The 18,400-nt window shown below is 33.3% G+C and overlaps 1 protein-coding gene across 2 annotated transcripts in view; it reads left to right on the top strand.

Annotated features, from left to right (window-relative positions):
- The window catches only part of LOC110028979 (protein HAPLESS 2), a 112,954-nt gene that overhangs the window by 49,477 nt on the left and 45,077 nt on the right, over positions 1-18,400 (top strand). For both annotated transcript variants that reach the window (XM_020731070.1, XM_020731069.1), the window contains exons 8-11: positions 2,566-2,700; positions 3,230-3,424; positions 10,807-10,887; positions 10,968-11,068. In XM_020731070.1, coding sequence (XP_020586729.1) covers positions 2,566-2,700; positions 3,230-3,424; positions 10,807-10,887; positions 10,968-11,068 — 512 coding nt within the window. The remainder of the gene's footprint in view (positions 1-2,565; positions 2,701-3,229; positions 3,425-10,806; positions 10,888-10,967; positions 11,069-18,400) is intronic.

Raw genomic sequence — 18,400 nt, 5'->3', positions numbered from 1 at the left:
GAGATCATTCAGAAAGATTTTGATACTATGAAGCTATTGGGTAGTTGGAATAATGACTTACTTGACGACCGACATATACTTATCTAGTTATCTCACGATGCGGATTACATTCGTATTTTTTTTCATAAGGTAATCAAAAGCGGACTGTCAATTTTGATCCAAAAGCGGAGTCTCTTGTCATTTATGTTTGGATAAAGTTTTCGGGGTTAAAAATACATATGTTCAACTTGGAAATTTTCTACTCCTTAGCAACTGCTTACGGTAAGCATCTCAAGGTTGATAGTCCTACGCTCCTACGCTTGCTGTCACCATTGATAGTCCTACGCTTGCTGTCACCAGACCCTCTATGGCTTGTGTGTTAGTTGAGAGAAATATCGGATGAGGTATGGATTATGAGGTATGGATTAGAACCACTCATAACGAGTATTGCAAAAGGTTGAAATAGAACTACACCCTTCTTATTGTTCTCATTGTAATATGTTTGGCCACAATTCTACTATTTGCTATCGCTTGCATCCTCATCTGAGACCGGATATTGCTAAAGATCATCAACCTGTTCAAAAATCTATTCATACTGAATTTAGGGTGGACGCCTTGCCACCTATCATCCTTGCTGAGAAGGTGCAACCCGACCCTCTTTCCAACACCGCATATACCTCTGCTCATCTTACTGATACTGTTCTTAATGAAGAACATCATACTCAAGTCATTCTACCCCTGGAAGCTCCTATTTTCGAATACTCTATTCCAGCTGCTGGTTTGGAGCATGGTACTTTGGAGCTTCATGAAACATCTCCCCATATTACAAGTAATGATCCAAACATGTCTATACCACTTATTGTTATTGAAGAAGACTCATTTACATGTTAAGGCACACGAGAGTGCTCCTTTGATCCAATAAAAGATCAACTGGTATAACAAGTAGTTGCTTCCAATGTTCAATAACCTACTCATGTACGACACAGTTTTGACCAATCCACTGATTAGATAAGTCAGTTTTCGGATGAGGAATGACAGGTCTATTTCAGGAGGAAGAAGAAGAATGGAGGCCGACTCGAGCTCAGGAACTTGTTGGACGATACATTAGTTACCACTGACAATGTCACTCTTCTTACCAGTTTGTTAGCCGGCTCCTTTCCTAGAACTAAAGACAGAGATAAGGCAAAATTGGGACGCTCTCTAACTACCTTATACTACTTGTTTTGGCACTTTTAGTTTTTAGGCTCTCATGTATTTTTTTGTATTTTCTTTTCTTAGAACCATTTACATGTGGTGTTTATCGTGTGGATAAGGTGTCATGCTTGTGTCTTCTCATACAGTCTATCTGTATCTTTCTTTCTTTTTAATATATTAGCCCTTGGGCTTTCTCATATATATATATATATATATATATATATATATATGTAAAATAATAATAATATAATAAAAATTTTTGAATAGAAAAATAAGCATAATAAAATAATGGAAATTTAATTTAATGCTTAATTAATAATGAAATTTAATTGTTAGAATAATAAATAAATTTAATTTTATATCATGTTTATGTTAGGATTTCACTTTAGAATAGTCGACGTCGAGGCAAAGAACAAATTAGTCAGCAACAAGGTGAGTACGTATACTTTAAATTATAAGTAACTTTGATTTTATCCTAAGTTGGATTTGCTCTAAGACTTTATTAGGTAGATCTTATTGGCTCTTCAATTTCATTTTCATCATATTGAGTGTATGTCACTGATATTGACGTGTTATTTAAATGCATATTACATATTATTGAATAATATGATAAGAATGAGATTTACTATTTTAAATGCTTGTATGTGCATATTTTGCTATGATGGAATACCTCCTTGATTGTCCTAGTGGGGGAACACTAATATACCTGTGCATGTAAATGAAAATGAATATTGATATTGATGTATCTTAATTGACACAATTTCTAAATGATACCTCCTGCGATGGTTGTATAAGTATGAAATGATATTAATATAATAATGATACAAATTCTTTTTAAATAGCATGTCAAATGTTTATATTGATTTATAAAGATAATTAACTGACATGAATATTGTTATTTCTTTTTCTTGTAATGTTGTAGTTTAGAAGTATTAGTATTCATTGACTTGTTAACTCATTATTATGTTAATCTAACTTTTTAGGTAAAGTTTATGAGATTAAGGGAAAACGTTTATAGAAAACGAGGACAATCATCAACGAGGTAATTTTAATTAATTTATTTATTTTAAATTGTTTAGTGACTCTTTCATCTATTAAACTATAGATGAATATAGAAAATTTATTTCACAACGTTCGACTATGTGTACCCATCTTGGTTAATTCCAAACTCTAGGCCGGGTCGTGACAAATTCAACTAATAATGTCACACATAATTCTTGCTTTAGTTCTACATAGGGCACCATGTACCTTTTTTATTCTCTGTGATCTAGATCTTATAATAGAAATGCAAATTCATTTTGTGTTCTACTATGTAAATTCGTTCTGTGTTCTGCTGCTTGTCGAGTTCAATATTTTCATCCACTTATATCATCTGGAATATTTTGACTGCAGGAGGTTGTGATGGGTCCTGAAAACAGAACAGTACTGTCAAAAGACAACTTTCTAAGAGTTAACCTTGTTGGTGATTTTGTTGGTTATACAAGCATCCCGTCCTTTGAAGACTTTTACCTTGTTACACCAAGATTAGTATGTTGATCACTTTTGATTCGTTAGTTTGTAAATTATTTTTAAAGTCAATTTACCACTTTTTGTCATATTATGAAATTTCTGTTTTAACTTTTGTAGCCATTTGCTTCATCTTTCAATAAGAGTGCAATATACTTTACAGATCTTTTCCTCTATCTATCTCAATGAGATTTTCAGCTTTTCTTTTCCTGATATGCACTAATCTATTTTGAAGAATTTTTATGATTTGTTCTGTAGCTGCTCAGAATATCGCTGCTATGAGTATATGCTTAACAAAGTAAAATGAAGCATTCTATAGATAAAAGAAAGCAGCGATCCTTCTTTTTTTCTTCTCATTTTTGTTTTAAGTTTCAGAGTACATAAGGAAATATTGTGGAGCCTGATCATGCATTTGTGTAATGTAAAACAGGATGTTTAGTGTATTGCTTCTTGATGATAAGCATTTTCCATATTCATGCTAATTTTGTAGGACAAAAAATGTTTTGATCTTTCTATGTCATATTCAGGCTTAAAATTTATTCTGGTAAAGGGTGCTGCAGGTCATCCAGAAAATCTTGGGAAAAACTTCTCAAAGTGGATGCTACTAGAGAGAGTGCGTTTTACTTTTGATGGTCTTGAATGCAACAAAATTGGTATTGGTTATGAAGCATACAGAAGCCAGCCAAACTTTTGCTCATCGCCATTATGGAGTTGCTTGCATAATCAACTGTGGCATTTTTGGGAAGTTAGTATTCGGAAGTCTTTTTTCTTTATCAACTTGTAAATTACTGCCATTTAATTTCTTCTTTATGTACATGTTTCAGTTAATTTTAGCATTTATTTGTGATACTAAGAAAATTTCCGTAAGTTTTAGATATAAGAGTATGTCATACTTTGCTAGGAGGATTGTTTTTCTCAAACGAATTTAGATTTTGATACCGGAGAAGGAAACTCAAACCACAAAAGAAACACAAATATTATTATTGAAGTTGAAATTGAAATTAGTTACAACAAATTTCATGAGTGGTGGCTGGACAGCGGCAGAGCAGGTTGGTTGGAAGCTGTGGCCACAGGAGTAGAGGGTGGAAGTTTTGGGCAGTGCTGCAGGAAGATAGGAATGAGGATATGGCGGCAGTTGGGGATTCCTGTAGGGAATGGCAGCAGCTGGCTGGACGTGGAGATACGGGTTGAGGGGAAGGCTTGATATGGTTGCTGGAAGCGGGAGGACGGTAGGCTTTGAGGTTCACGGCAGCAAGCGTCAAGACAGTAGGGATGCACGGGAAGGAGTGGCAGGGTGGAAGGTATTGCTGGAAGGGTGGAGTTGTGGTATTGCTGGGAAGATGGACTGCGGTTGGCGGACTGCAGGAAAAATCCCTGCTGGGTGATGGCAGCAGGAACAGCGGTGCAGGAAACTGCCCAGAGGGTGCTGTCTTGCAGTTGCAGTGGGGGGATGGATGGTGGTAGTGAAGGGAGGGTTGCGGTGGAGAGGGGAGTCGAGGATAAACACCACTGGAGGAAAGGGATATAGCCGGAGTACCAGCCTATCCATCGGATACAGCCCTTGAAAGGCAAACCAGGATGGCGGCGGCTGTCCTCACAAGCTGAAATTAGAAAATAACTTAAGCTCACAAGCTGAAATTAGAAAATAACTTAAGCTGAAACCCTAAGACCTAAAAACACATATAAATAGCAGAGGGATGGCAGGAAATGTTGGGGGGTTCAGCTTTTAGAGGGAACCCCGTGTCAGATTCTCTATTGTTTATTATCTTTGACTGATTATGATTCCCATGTTACACCTTTCCATTGATTATTCACTTCGGTGAGATGCATTCTAGTTTTTGTAGTACATGTTTAACAAAAATATGTTTTGGTATCACAAAAAACATAGTTTTCTACCCAAAATTTTAAAATTCTACTTCACCATTTTCAGATTTTTTTTTGTTTTTGTTTTTTTTTAAATAATGTTGTAAGACTTGTTTTTTTTTGTGTAATGTTTGGCTGTGGCGAAATTCATTTGTGTTCAATTGTTTGTATGTATTTAGTCATTCTTGTTTAAGAACTTAGTCTTTAAACTTATAGTTTGTGCTGAGTTATGGATGATAAATTTATCAACAACTGGTTTAAAATTCAAAGTAGATATCTTAAAAGGCTTGGATAAGATTTCTGTAAAATTTGGAAGATTTGAAGTTTTAAAAATGATTTTGGTTTGAACAGATTTGGTAAATAAATTGTTATCCTCTATTAGCTAAATTCAAGCTAGGAAAATCTTAACATATATGTTTAATATCTACATTGTGAAATTCTCTATAGAAGAAGCTTGTATATTCTTGCAAGGGATTATGTCACGAGGCCCAGGAGCTTGCAATATCATGGTAGGAACAAATTAACAAATAGAGAAATTTCTAACATTTTAAACATTTTTCCTACTTGGATAAAAATTTGAATAAATATTCTTAAAATATTCCATAATATAAAAGTGCCAACTATTCATTTAAACAAATCCATTCAAATTTACATTTTTTTACAACTGTTATAAAAGTAAAAATTTAATTACTTTACCCATCTTTTGAAAGCCGATCCCTAATGTAATCGAATCATCAGATGGTCGATGTTTAATGTGACCAAACCATCTAAGAAGACTCTCTCTAGTTTTGTTTGTCACTGGAGCTACACCAACCCTATCACGAAGATATTCATTTTGCATTTTGTCTCTAAGTGTAAAGCCACTCATCCACCTAATCATTCTCATCTCGACAACACTTAACTTGATATTATGCTTCTCTTTTAAAGGCCAACATTCAGCACCATAGAGCATTTTAGGTTTCACCACCATCTTATAAAATTTTCCTTTCAATCTAAGCGATACTTTCTTATCACACAAAGCCCGAAAATTCCTCCACTTCAACCAATCAACTTGAATTCTACTATTAACATCTCTATCTATATCCCCATCGCTTTGAACAACAGACCCAAGATATCTAAATCGTTCACACCTTTTAATAATTTGATCACCCAAAGCTACACTTCTGTCACTAGAGCGACTATTACTAAAATTACATTCCATGTATTCAATTTTAGTTCTGCTCAAATGAAGGCCTTTAAACTCCAATGTAGACCTCCATAATTCAAGTTTTTTCTAAGATTTTTCTCTCGTCTTATCCATGAGAAGGAATCATCAGCAAAAAACATACACCAAGGTACATCCTCCTGTAAATGTCCAATAAGACCATCCTAACTAAAGCAAAAATATATGGGCTTAAAGCCGATCCCTGATGTAATCCAACAGAAATAGGAAAAAAATTAGTCAATCCTCCTTCAGTTCAAACACAAGTAACAACTCTAGTATACATATCCTTAATGACTTGAATATGTTATATCAATACTTTTTTCTCAAGAACTCTCCAAAGGATATCTCTTGGATTTTATTGTAAGATTTTTCTAAATCAATAAAAATCAAATGTAGATCCTCCTTATTATCTCTAAACTTCTCCATTAAACCTCTCAATAAATGTATAGCTCAATAAATGTATAAATGTATAGCTTTCATTGTAGACCTGCCCAACATAAATCTAAATTTATTATGAGAAATATTTGTAGTACGTCTTAACCTATGTTCAATTACCCTCTCCCATAATTTTAACGTATGACTCATCAACTTAATTCCTCTATAATTTGCACACACTTGTGCATCCCCTTTATTCCTAAGAATGGGGCCCAAAATACTCTTCCTCCACTCCTCAGACATCTTCTTAGTTTTTAAAATAATATTAAAGAGTTTAGTAAGCCAAGAAACTCCCACTTCTCTTAAAACTTTCCACACTTCAATTGGGACATCATGAGATCCTACAGACTTTCCTCTCTTGGTTTTCTTTAAAGTCTCCTCAACTTTTTTTTACTAATGTGACTCAATGTTGGGTACTTAAATCCTCACTTGGAATGACCTTATAATCTTTATAATATCGACGATCTCTTCTTCTCATAAGAAAATAATTAATTTGTGTTTTATTAGATCCATTCTTATAAGTAATAAGATGCTCTTTTTTTTTATTAAATAAAGTATTAGTAATAATAAAATCATACGTTAAAGCAAAATCTAAAATGATTCTATCTTCTTTATTAATCACTCCAAAATCGTAGCCACCATGAATATCATTTAACACTCCTCCAATAAAAATTCTTTCTTTAAAATGTATCATTGTGTCTAATTAAATATACTTCAATAAAAATTCTTTCTTCAAGAGATATCATTTGTATGAAATCTTCTAAACCTACTTGAGGAGCATAAGCACTTATAATATTAAAAATCTTTGTATCAATAATAATTTTAAGGGCTATAATTCTATCTCCAACTCTATTAATTTTTACAATGTTATCTTTCAAACTTTTATCTATAATTACACCTACACTATTTCTAGTGCGATTGTTACCATAATACCAAAGTTTAAAATCCAAGTTATCAATCTCCTTAGTCTTTTCTCCAACGCATTTAGTTTCTTAAATACATAAGATATTAATCTTTTTATGCATCATAATATCAACTAATCCATTAATTTACCATTAAGAGTACCTATATTCCAATATCTTATCATAATATTAGTTTTTTTAGTTTCATGGACCGACTTCTTTACCCGCATTCATTCGTAATGTGAAAACCTTGCTTATTTGACACTACACCTGAGCGTCGGTGTAATGGCTCTTGCGCACTTTTCTCTGTATTCAGGTCATACATTGTGCCGTTTCCAGGAGACGCCCTTACACTTGCACAATGTTCAAAATGATTCATGTCTAATGCAACTCTCCACTTTTCACATTTGGGATTGGGACCGACAATGACAGTGTTAAATATATTTGTTTATACACATATATTACTTTAATGTATATATGGCTTTGACACAATTAAATAGTTTTATTTTAACTTAAAACTTAAGATATTATAATTCTTATAATGTGGTCACCTTATTATTTGTTACATTTATAAAATATAAATTTTAGATTTTCATAATATTAAATGTTATTAAATAAATCTTAGCATTTCAATCATGTAAGCCTATCCTTTCTTTTGAAGCATGCTAAATTTTATTTAATCATGTACATTATTCGCTAGGGTTCGCCTATGGAGATCCCTGAATTTTTTTATTCACTGCATGTTCGTAGAACTGTCTCGTCTTCGTCCTTTTCGTCTTCTTCGCCAGTATTTCTACAGCGGCCTGTTTCGTCGTCCCGCTTCGGCTCTCTCGACATGTCGTCTGGCTAGGTGTCGTCGGGTTTCATCGTCCCGATACAACGGCTCTCACTTGCTGCGACTTTTGAGGCTCGCTGCGGCTCTCACTCGTTGCGGGCTTCTGCGGCTCGTCGTCGTCCCAAGAAGTCGCGCTCGGGGCGTCTCTTACCTGTCGCTATCTGTTTCTTTCCGTCTGCAGCACAACACACAGAGGGGCTTTCCTCCGCTCCTTGCTCCCTGTTTGGTTTCATAATTTGCTCTCTACACATCCATCTTTCGGGATGGCTTCGGATAGATCGTATGCTGCTGCCCTTGCGGGTGCCCAAGCCTCAGGTACACCTAAATCGTGTTCTTTTACTCCTTCGTTTGAGTGGGAGGAGGACATCAAGAAACCTGGTAGGAAGAATGGGAAACCTGCCATCTTTTTTACAGAAGCTGAAAGTATTCAACTTGCTTCCTCCTGTCGTCTGAATTTGGTCGGAAAATTTTTGTATGGCCATTTCAAAATAGAGCTGATTCATAAGGAATTTGAGCTTATGCATCTTGTTGGGGAGTGAAAAATTGAACTTTTAGATGAAAGACACACTCTTATTCAACTTAATAGTGACGAGGATTACACGCGTTTATTTGCTAGAAGAATTATTTTGATTGATAACAGAGCAATGAAAATTCTGAAATGATCTATGGATTTTGATGGATTTTGACCCACAGACGATTTTGACCCACAGACGGAACCACCAATCATTCCGGTTTGGATTTGTCTCCCTGGTTTGAAATTTCATTATTTCACACAAAAAATGTTGTAATCTATTGCCTCAGCTTATGGTAAGCCACTTAAAATGAACATTCCTATTTTTAATCTTTCCCGCCCATCTGAAGCCAGAGTACTTGTTGAAAGAGACATCACTTTATCTGTTTCTGAGGAGATTTGGTTGGGCACACAACACCATGGATATTGGCAAAAGGTAGTGATTGAACATTTTCCTTCGTATTTTCAAACTGTCGTATGTTCGGCCACTCCAGTTCTCAATGCTACTATCTACACCCCCAACTCAGACTAAAAAAGCAAAGCGCTCCGCCAGAGGCAGATAAGCCAGATCCTCCTGTTTAGCCCCAAGTTATTGACACTATTGATCATCAAAAGGATACTCCTGAAGATGTCACTATCCTCATAGGCAATATGTCAACCATTCAGTCTTCACATAATGTCGTTGCTCTCCCATCTTTGGAACCCCTATCGTAGGGGCGAGGGAGATTCTTCAGACCCCACCTGCTCTAGAACCTATCATTGATATTGCAGTTGACAATACTTCTACTGTTTCGCTACCGCCTCATTAAGTCGAGCAAAATGTTAATGTTACACAGGCTCATGGGATCATGATGTGCACCAGCCTACACCTGCCCGACCACCTTTGGAACAATCCATTAATCAGATAGTCAATCCTCGGATGAGGAATGACATGTCTACACATCCAGGAGGAAGAAGAAGAATGGAGAACTACTTGAGCTTAGGAATCGGATGGACAATATTTTGGTTACTTCGGGTAATGATACACACCTTACCAATCTGTTAGCTGGGTCCTTCTCGAGAACTAGAGGCAGAGGGAGGACTAAAGTGAGACGTCCCTAGTACTTTTGCGCCCGTTAGTGGCTTTTTAGTTTTTAATCCTTTTGTATCTTTGCTTTATTTGAAATTGTGTGTGTTGTATTGTGTGAGTTGGGTCTTCTTTTAGGCCCTCTAATTCAACATGTATGTATCTTTTCCTCTTTAATATATTAGCCCTCGAGCTTTTCCTAAAAAAAAATATACATTATTCGCTTATATATATATATATATCTATATATCTATATATCTGTTTTTGTGTGTGATTAAGTTGCTTCCAGATTGGTTTTTACATCATCTTGCCACCTATTTGTAGAAAAATAAGAGTGAGTCATGCCTATCCACAAATGTAGTTAAATGCTTGGAAATTCTTATCCAAAGTTTTTTATAGATATTCAAATTGTGCGTAATTATCTTAAATGAAGGGATTAGTCCTTTGGATTTCTCATTGTATGAGGGTTGATCGAAAATCAAAAGGTGAAGAAAACTAGAGAGGGAATGGCCTACCAATGGTGTCGAGAAAAATGAAACTTATGTTTGTAATTGTTTGTTGATGATCGAATATAAATGATGATGTAAGATTGCTAAAAATAAGATTCATTCTTCTCCGAAGTATAATTATGTACGGTAGGGTAATAAGAAGTGGAATAAGGTTTAAGAGATTTCTCCTTGAGAGGAGAAGATTTAAGAGTAGAAAAGAAGATAGTTGAGCCTTTTATTTATCATTCAGCTAACGTGCATACAACTAGGAATTTATATTAATAGACATAGTGATACATATCAATCATTTAAATTTGATCTTTTGGAATACTAAAAAAATTAAATTCAAACACAGGATTATTCAAAAGTATAAACAATTTAGTTTCATTCAAAGTTGTGAAAACATCCCAAACTTCTGCCTCCTGGATACACAACACTTTCTTTGCCTCGACCTTCACTCTCTTGAACCCAGAACAATTTCTCTGACTCCATCCCTACCTCTTATACAAATGGTAGCCTCCCTTTCCCTCAACCTCATGAATTTATGGGATTCTTGTTACCATCTCACCTATCCACGTGAGCTACCCACTTGTACAATAAAGCGTCAGTGAGCTGTACTATTGGAATTAGTTATGTAGCTATTTTTGGTTCCCTGATTTTTGTAGATTATCTATTAGAAACTTTTCTAAGAATGTATAAATTTCACACAAATGTTGTAATAAACTCCCTCAACTGTTCTCCAATTGGTCTCCAATTCTTGTCTGCCTCTCCATGCATGTTTTTGTCATACAAAAGTTACCAATATGATTCTTTTATCTTGCAGGCTGACCAGAACAGGATAAGCAGGAACCAACCACCTCAATATGTGATTGAGGGAAGATTTGAAAGGATAAACCAACATCCAGTATGTCATTGTTGTTGTTTTTCTTTTTAACATCAATAGTTATTATTCTATGAAGTATTATTTTTACCATGATTGTATAGAATGCAGGAACACATTCATTTTCTGTGGGAATATCTGAAGTCCTCAACACAAATTTGTTGATTGAGTTGAGTGCTGATGATATCGAGTATGTATATCAAAGGTATGACGTGCTCTCATCATATATGTACTGCTTTTCCTAAAGCTTTGAATGTTGAGTTGTTCATACCACATAAAAAGTAGGATATATACCACATGACTAGTCATTCTGGAGTAAATTTTGTGGCACTGTAACATTTTTACTGCAAAAATGCCATAACCGTAAACAGAATGCCTTGATTTTGGAGAAGTATTAACTCTTTGTTGATGCAAACTTCGTCAATCTTGAGTTACATTTGTCACTGGATATCTGCTCATCTCCACCAGGATTTTCTTGATGGAAACTAATAGTATTCATCCTTTCCTTGTGATAATCTTTCTTTGGATTCTTTTAGTGATGTTTGTTTTAATTATGCTAATATGAAGAATCTAAAATCTGTTTCATTTTTGAAGACCCTTTTAATGATTGAGTATTGCTAGCACTTCTTTATCTTTTGAGGTCCGTGTGCATAGCTTTGCATGGTTCATGCTACTTTTTTGAAGTTTTTCTCATACTTAAATTTTGAGGAAAGCTAATGATTTGTGGCCTTTGCTTCTTGGTTTGTTTACCATGCATTTATTTTCATGTGCTGGCTATTGCACTGTGGAAACATGTGAAATCTTTTAGTGGGCCCCCATGGGCAGCTAAGCAATTCTGTTTGCTTGTAATTTCTTGGTGCCTTTTTAATCTCATAAATCTTTTTTTTAATGCTCCTCATAATTCCCTTTCTACAGTGACTTTTGCTACATTTTATGTGATTTATATGATTCTTTTTGGTGAAAATTCATTGTTCTTTCTGTTCATTTTTTGGGAACTTATGAAGCAAGTGTCCAGTTCACATCATGTGCTTCACACATGAGCAAGCATTGAGCTAAATTTTTTTTATATTTATATAAACAATCTATTTAAATTGCTAAATCATATAAGGAGAGAATGAACTCATGATTAAAAGGAATTACGTTTATACTTATGAGAGATTTCACAGTCTAAATAGTACTGTCACTTGCCAATTTTTACTGTCATTTTTAAGTTAAATATTTTGTATGAACAATTGTACAACAAACCTGGTATATTAATGGGAATGCCAAGTGCACGGAGATACATCAATGTCTCATTCATTTGGAGAAAATTGCAAGCATATCAGAAGAGTTTATGCATATACAATTTTAAATGTGTCAGCATGGGAGTGTAATTTCCGATCATGGTTCTATGCAATAAATTAATGAACCATATCGACCGTCATAGCACTTCCCCAAGGACTTTCTTGAATGTATCTAGCATGTTTACTAGATATGCAGATATGCTTCATATTTTGCTTGGGGCTAAACTTCAAAATAATCCCCCAAAAAATTATGTAGCTAGTGTAATCCCAAAGTTTCATATTTTTTTTAATTCATTCTTTTGACTATATAAAATTGATCCAAAAATGATCCCATAAGAATTAAATTAGGATAATTTTGTATAATTGTGGGGCTAAAATGTGATTACTTTTGTGTCACTATTTTTACATGAGGGCTAATTTTGAATCATTTTTATAAGTGGAGAGATTAAATTGAAGAAACATAATATATGGGGACTAAACTGGCCGCACATGAATAGCCAGAGGGCCTATTTTGAGATTTAATTTTTTTTTCTTCTTGTAGAAATAAAGTTAAAGAGAAGAAAAAAACGTTTATAATATGTCTTTATTACTAATTTGAATTAAGCTTTCATTTATTTATTTAGAAGGAGAGTTATTTTTTTCAATATGATTTTAGGTTGTTTCTTGATATCTGTTGAGATGATAAAAGCCCATCACTAGCATTCTTGGCATAATCATTTTTTTATGCGAAAGGATTATCAAGTTTATAATTTAATGAGAGATAATTTATCACTAATAAAAAGGAAATGTCAAAATTTTGAATAGCTGTCAAAGTATTATGATCACCTAAAAACATATCATCTTCATTTTAGCGAACATATCAAACTCTAAATAAGGAGAATATAATCTTATATAGATTTCACCTTTTTTTTTTTTGAGATCTTATAGTTATGATAGCCACATTAAAAAAAACAAGAACTCCAAATAAACTTTCAATATATCTTGGGGAACTAACAGAGTAAATATTTTTGCTAAATAAGACCGACAACATTATGAAATCTCTTATTCTTGAAAGAATAGTTACCGTAGATTTACAATATATTTGATACCTTTTAAGATATTAAACTAATGTATTTTTTGTCAATTTTAGTAGAGAATGAAATCTTGTTCATTGGAATCTGTAATTCAAAACTAAAATTGATTAAATATGAAACATGGATGCAAAATAATGTTTTTCTGTATCACATTTCTATCCATTGGAGTTCCCAACAAATCTTTATTGAAGGAAATGTTTAGGAAACTGGGAACAAATGGTTCAACTAGTTTAAAGTTTCAAATACAAATTGATAGAATTCCATTCCTATATATCACATAAACTTATTTCAAGATGAATTGCCTAAAAAATTAATTCAGCCGTATTTCAATTGAAAAGATTCATCCTAACAATGTGCTCTCATTTTCATTGCCATCAAAATTCTTCCACAACAACAATAACAACAACAAGCCTTTATCCCACTAATTAAGTCGGCTACATGAATCCTTTTTCTCCATTGCATCCTATTGAATGTCATATTTTTATTTATTTCTAATAATTTATACAATATGTCCAAGTCTTTCTAGGTTTATCCTAATTTTCTTAACATAAGTTGAATCTAAAACATCTACTCTCTTAATTGGATCATCAGATGGTCTACGTTTAATGCGACCAAACCATCTAAGACGACTCTCTAATTTTGTCTGCCACAAGAGCTACACCAACCCTATCATGGATATATTCATTTCAAATTTTGTCTTTAAGTGTAAAGACACTCATCCATCTAAGCATTCTCATCTCAGAAACACTTAATTTTATGATTCTCTTTTAATGGCCAACATTCTGCGCCATAGAGCATTGCACACCACCATCTTATAAAATTTTCCTTTCAGTCTAAGCGGTACTTTTCTATCACACAATAGGCCCGAAGCATTCCTTCACTTCAACCTTCAACTTCACTTCAACCAACCAACTTGAATTCTACTAATAACATCCTCATCTATATCACTATTACTTTGAACAATAGATCTGAGATATCTAAAGCATTTACCCATTTTAATAATTTGATCCCTCATAGTTACAACTCTGTCATTACTATTAAAATTACATTACATGTATTCAGTTTTAGTTCTACTGAAACGAAGGCCTTTAGACTTCAATATAGACCTCCATAGTTTAAGTTTTTCCTCACCTCCTTCTCTAGTCTTATCCACAAGAAGGATATCATCAGCGAAAAGCATACACCAAGGTACATCCTCCTGCAAATGTCCAGTAAGAGCATCCAAAACTAAAGTAAAAAGATATGGGCTTAAAGTCGATCCTTGATGTAATCCATCTGAAATAGGGAAATATTTGGCCAATCCTCCTGTTCAAACACAAGTTTAGTATACACATCTTTAATGACTTGAATACAAGTCATATCAACGTATTTCTTCTCTAGAACTTTCCAAAGGATTTTTTCTTGGAATCTTATTGTAAGTTTTTTCTAAATCAATAAGAATTATATGTAGATCTTCCTTAGTCACTCTGTACTTCTCCATCAAACCTCTCAATAAATGTATAGCTTCCATAATAGACCTCCGACATAAATCCAAACTGATTATGAGAAATTTTTGTAATACGACTTAATCTATTTTCAATTAGTCTTTCTCATAATTTTAAAGTATGACACATCAACTTAATTCCTCTATAATTTGCACACTCTTGTGCGTCCCCTTTATTCTTAAAAATGGGACCGAAATATTCTTCCTCCATTTCTTAGGCATGTTTTTAGCTTTTAAAAGAATATTAAAAAGTTTAGTAAGCCAAAAAACTCCCAAACCTTCTAAATATTTTCACACTTCAATTGGAATATCATCTGGTTCTACAGACTTTTAACCCTTGGTTTTCTTTAAAGCCTCTCAAATCTCCTAAATTATTTATTATTATTGGAGATATTAAGATTACTACAGTCGATCGTATTTTTCAGAAACTTCATTGAAAATGTTATCAAAATAACTTACCCATCTATGTTGAATATCTTTTTCTAAGAAAAACTTCTTTTGATTTTCATCTTTAATACACTTTACTTGAGTTAAATCCTTACTTTTCTTTCTCTTCATTTGACTATTTTATACATATATTTTTCATCATCTTTAGTATCTACTCTATTATAAAGTCACTAAAAACATAATTTTTTAGCTTAAACTAATTTTTTATCTTTTCTTGCACATTTTTATTCCACCACCAATTATTTTTATTAATAAAAACTTTTTTTTTTGGTTTTTCAAGTACATCTTTTGCCATTTGTTTAATAGTATTTTTTTACTTTATTTCATATAGAATTTGCTTCTTCATGAGCATCCCAAGTCTCAAAATATTGATGTTTATTTATAAAAATAATTTTATTGTCTTTTATATGCCCCCATCTAGTTCTATGATAATGGTTTCTAGTATTCTTTATTTTAAAATCTAGAACTAATAATCGATGTTAGGCATTTAAATTCTCACTAGGAATGACTTTGCAATCTTTACATTCTCAACGATCACTTCTTCTCATAAGAAAATAATCAATTTGTGTTTTATTAGATTTATTCTTTTAAATAATAATATGCTATCTCTTTTCTTGAATAAAGTATTATCAATAATAAAATCATACGTTAAAGCAAAATCTAATGTGGCTCTACCTTCTTCATTAATCACTCCAAAACGTAGCTGCCATGCATATTTCTAAAATGTTCTACCACTCTACCGACATGTCCATTTAATTCTTCTCTAATAAAAATTCTTTCTTTAAGTGGTATCATTTGTACTAAATCTTCTAGACCATTCCGTAATTTTTCCTTGAAACTTATATCTAAGCCTACTTGAGGAGCATACACACTTATAATATTGAAAATCTTAGTATCAACAACAATATTAAGGGCTATAATTTTATCTCAAATTCTAATAATTTTTACAACACTATCTTTCAAACCCTCGTCTGTGATTACACCACCATTTCTAGTGCGACTTTTACCTGAATACGAAAGTTTAAAACCCAAGCTATCAATTTCATTAGTCTTTTCTTCAACCCATTTAATTTCTTGAATATATAAGATATTTATCTTTCTATAAATCATAACATCAACTAATTTCATTATTTTATCTGTGAGAGTATCTACATTCCAAGATCCAATTCTAATATTAATTTCATGGACTATATTCTTTATTCGCATCCGTCTGTAATATGAGAACTTTCGCTTATTTTACACCACCCGGGCGCCAATGTATCGGCTCTGTCGGTCGTTTTAACTTCGTGATTTGAAAAAGTGATGATTTTGTGATTTTTGAAAATAATTTAAATATGAATATAAACCTTTTTGATTTTTTTTTAAAAGTAACATTTTAATTTTAAAATAGGTGAGATCAAACGAGTCTCACATTTTAAATAGTGTAGAGAATTGAATACAATACTACAAGTAGTACACTTATCCCGAAGAATAAATATATCACTTGTAATAGGGATTCAATCATCTAGACTAAAGAATTTGTGACATCCGTTTTGGTCTGCGAAATATTTTATAAAAAGGCTAACAAGTTCCCCCACCTATCATAAAAAATTAGATAGGGTTATTTTATATGGGTTTCAGGTTCCCTATAGAGGATATCTCATATAGTTAATTACATCTTAAATGACTGGGGGTCACTTAATAAAACTCTCGATTAAGATCAGGTGGTTTTGCCTTCAAGATTTCAAAGTTTAGATTTTCATGCTTGGACATGAGAAAATCAAATGTGAATATCTCAAAATAGGAACAATTATTTAAAGAATCCAAAGGGAAGAAAAGTAGGGGATATCATAGATCCGGGAAAAACCCTGGTGAACTCTCAACTATCCTATTGTTTGGCTTTATGTCTTTGAAATGATGTAATTTGATATTTCAATCCTGCAAATTATTTAGGATTTAGGATTTATGTTTACATTATATCAGACTGTGCAAATAGCCTAAAAAGATAAAAGGATTTACACCGTACCGCACGGTAATCTCGGAATCTTAAAGTGTTAGAACTTATAATCGCACAACAGAGTTATGCAAAAAGCTTAAAGGGTGATTCTATGGGTTGTTATTTAAACTAAATGGAGTGATAGGTGATGTGAAAATATTTATGTGATGTGTTTTGATATTTTGTTGTTGCAGATCCACCTTGAGGTTGTTTCTTGTTGTGTTGTCCACGATGTTCGCTCCAAGCTCCTCGTAGTAGCACCTCCTGATTTAGTGTTAATCCTATACAACCACTAGGTTTTCCTAATCTAAGGCATAGTGTGTATCAAAATAACTAAACATGCATTATAAAAGAAAAGAACAGTATAGTTTACAGTATAGCATGCTGAAAGAAGAGTATAACATGCTAAGAAAAGACAGTATAACATGCTAGGAAAATAGTATAACAGGCTATGAAAATAATATAAGATGCTGTGAAATAAAATGTTGCAATGTAAATTAAACCTGTACACTTGCGAGGTTCATTACTCCTTTAAGTTTAGTTATTATGCGCTGTGTAAAAGGAGAAATTATGACCTGAAAAAAACTTGAGAAAAACAAATAAATCGTAGGAAAAAGACAAACAAATAAAACAAAATACATTATCACTTATAAAGGACCAATAATAGGAGATTTAAATGTGATATTGGGGATGTCTCCAATCGTTAGGAGGATCTGAGTGTAAGACAAACTCAAATCCCGGAGCATTGAGTTTCAGTTTTGGTCAAGTTAAGACAAGAATTTCATTATTTGATTTAATTAAATCAGTCATGAACCACAATCTAGTGCATCATCGTGTCTAGTGTCCTTATAAACCAGGGTCAGATGTCTGGCTTTTTAGGATCATTTGAACATTAGAAGGATGAACTCTCTCAAGGTGTGCTCCTAAGATCTTGGAAGCCTGCACTTTAATTTGGGTCTGAAGTGTTCTAAAGTGTCTAACTTCAATTAAGTGTCCTTCAACTAATCCTCGAACATTTTTAGATTAAGTTTAGCTCGCTATCAAACTCCTAAAACCTAGAGAGTAAACTTGTAGTTTTGGCAAAAGGGTTGTGAAGTGTGCTTCAATCCTAGTTAGAGTAATTGAATTTAAGTTTATTCAAAGCTTAAGGGACCTAAGTGCAGGTCTACTAATCTTTCAATCCATGTCATGTCCCTAATTGTTATCTAAACTATCTAAACTCTCACTTTCTTTCAACCCCCAATTATTCTTCCAATTTACGATTTCATCTTTATTA

This window comes from Phalaenopsis equestris, unplaced genomic scaffold, assembly GCF_001263595.1.
Source record: "Phalaenopsis equestris unplaced genomic scaffold, ASM126359v1 Scaffold000540, whole genome shotgun sequence".
NCBI lineage: Eukaryota > Viridiplantae > Streptophyta > Magnoliopsida > Asparagales > Orchidaceae > Phalaenopsis > Phalaenopsis equestris.
The sequence above is the reverse complement of the archived record's forward strand: the minus strand, read 5'-3'. Positions and strand labels throughout refer to the sequence as shown.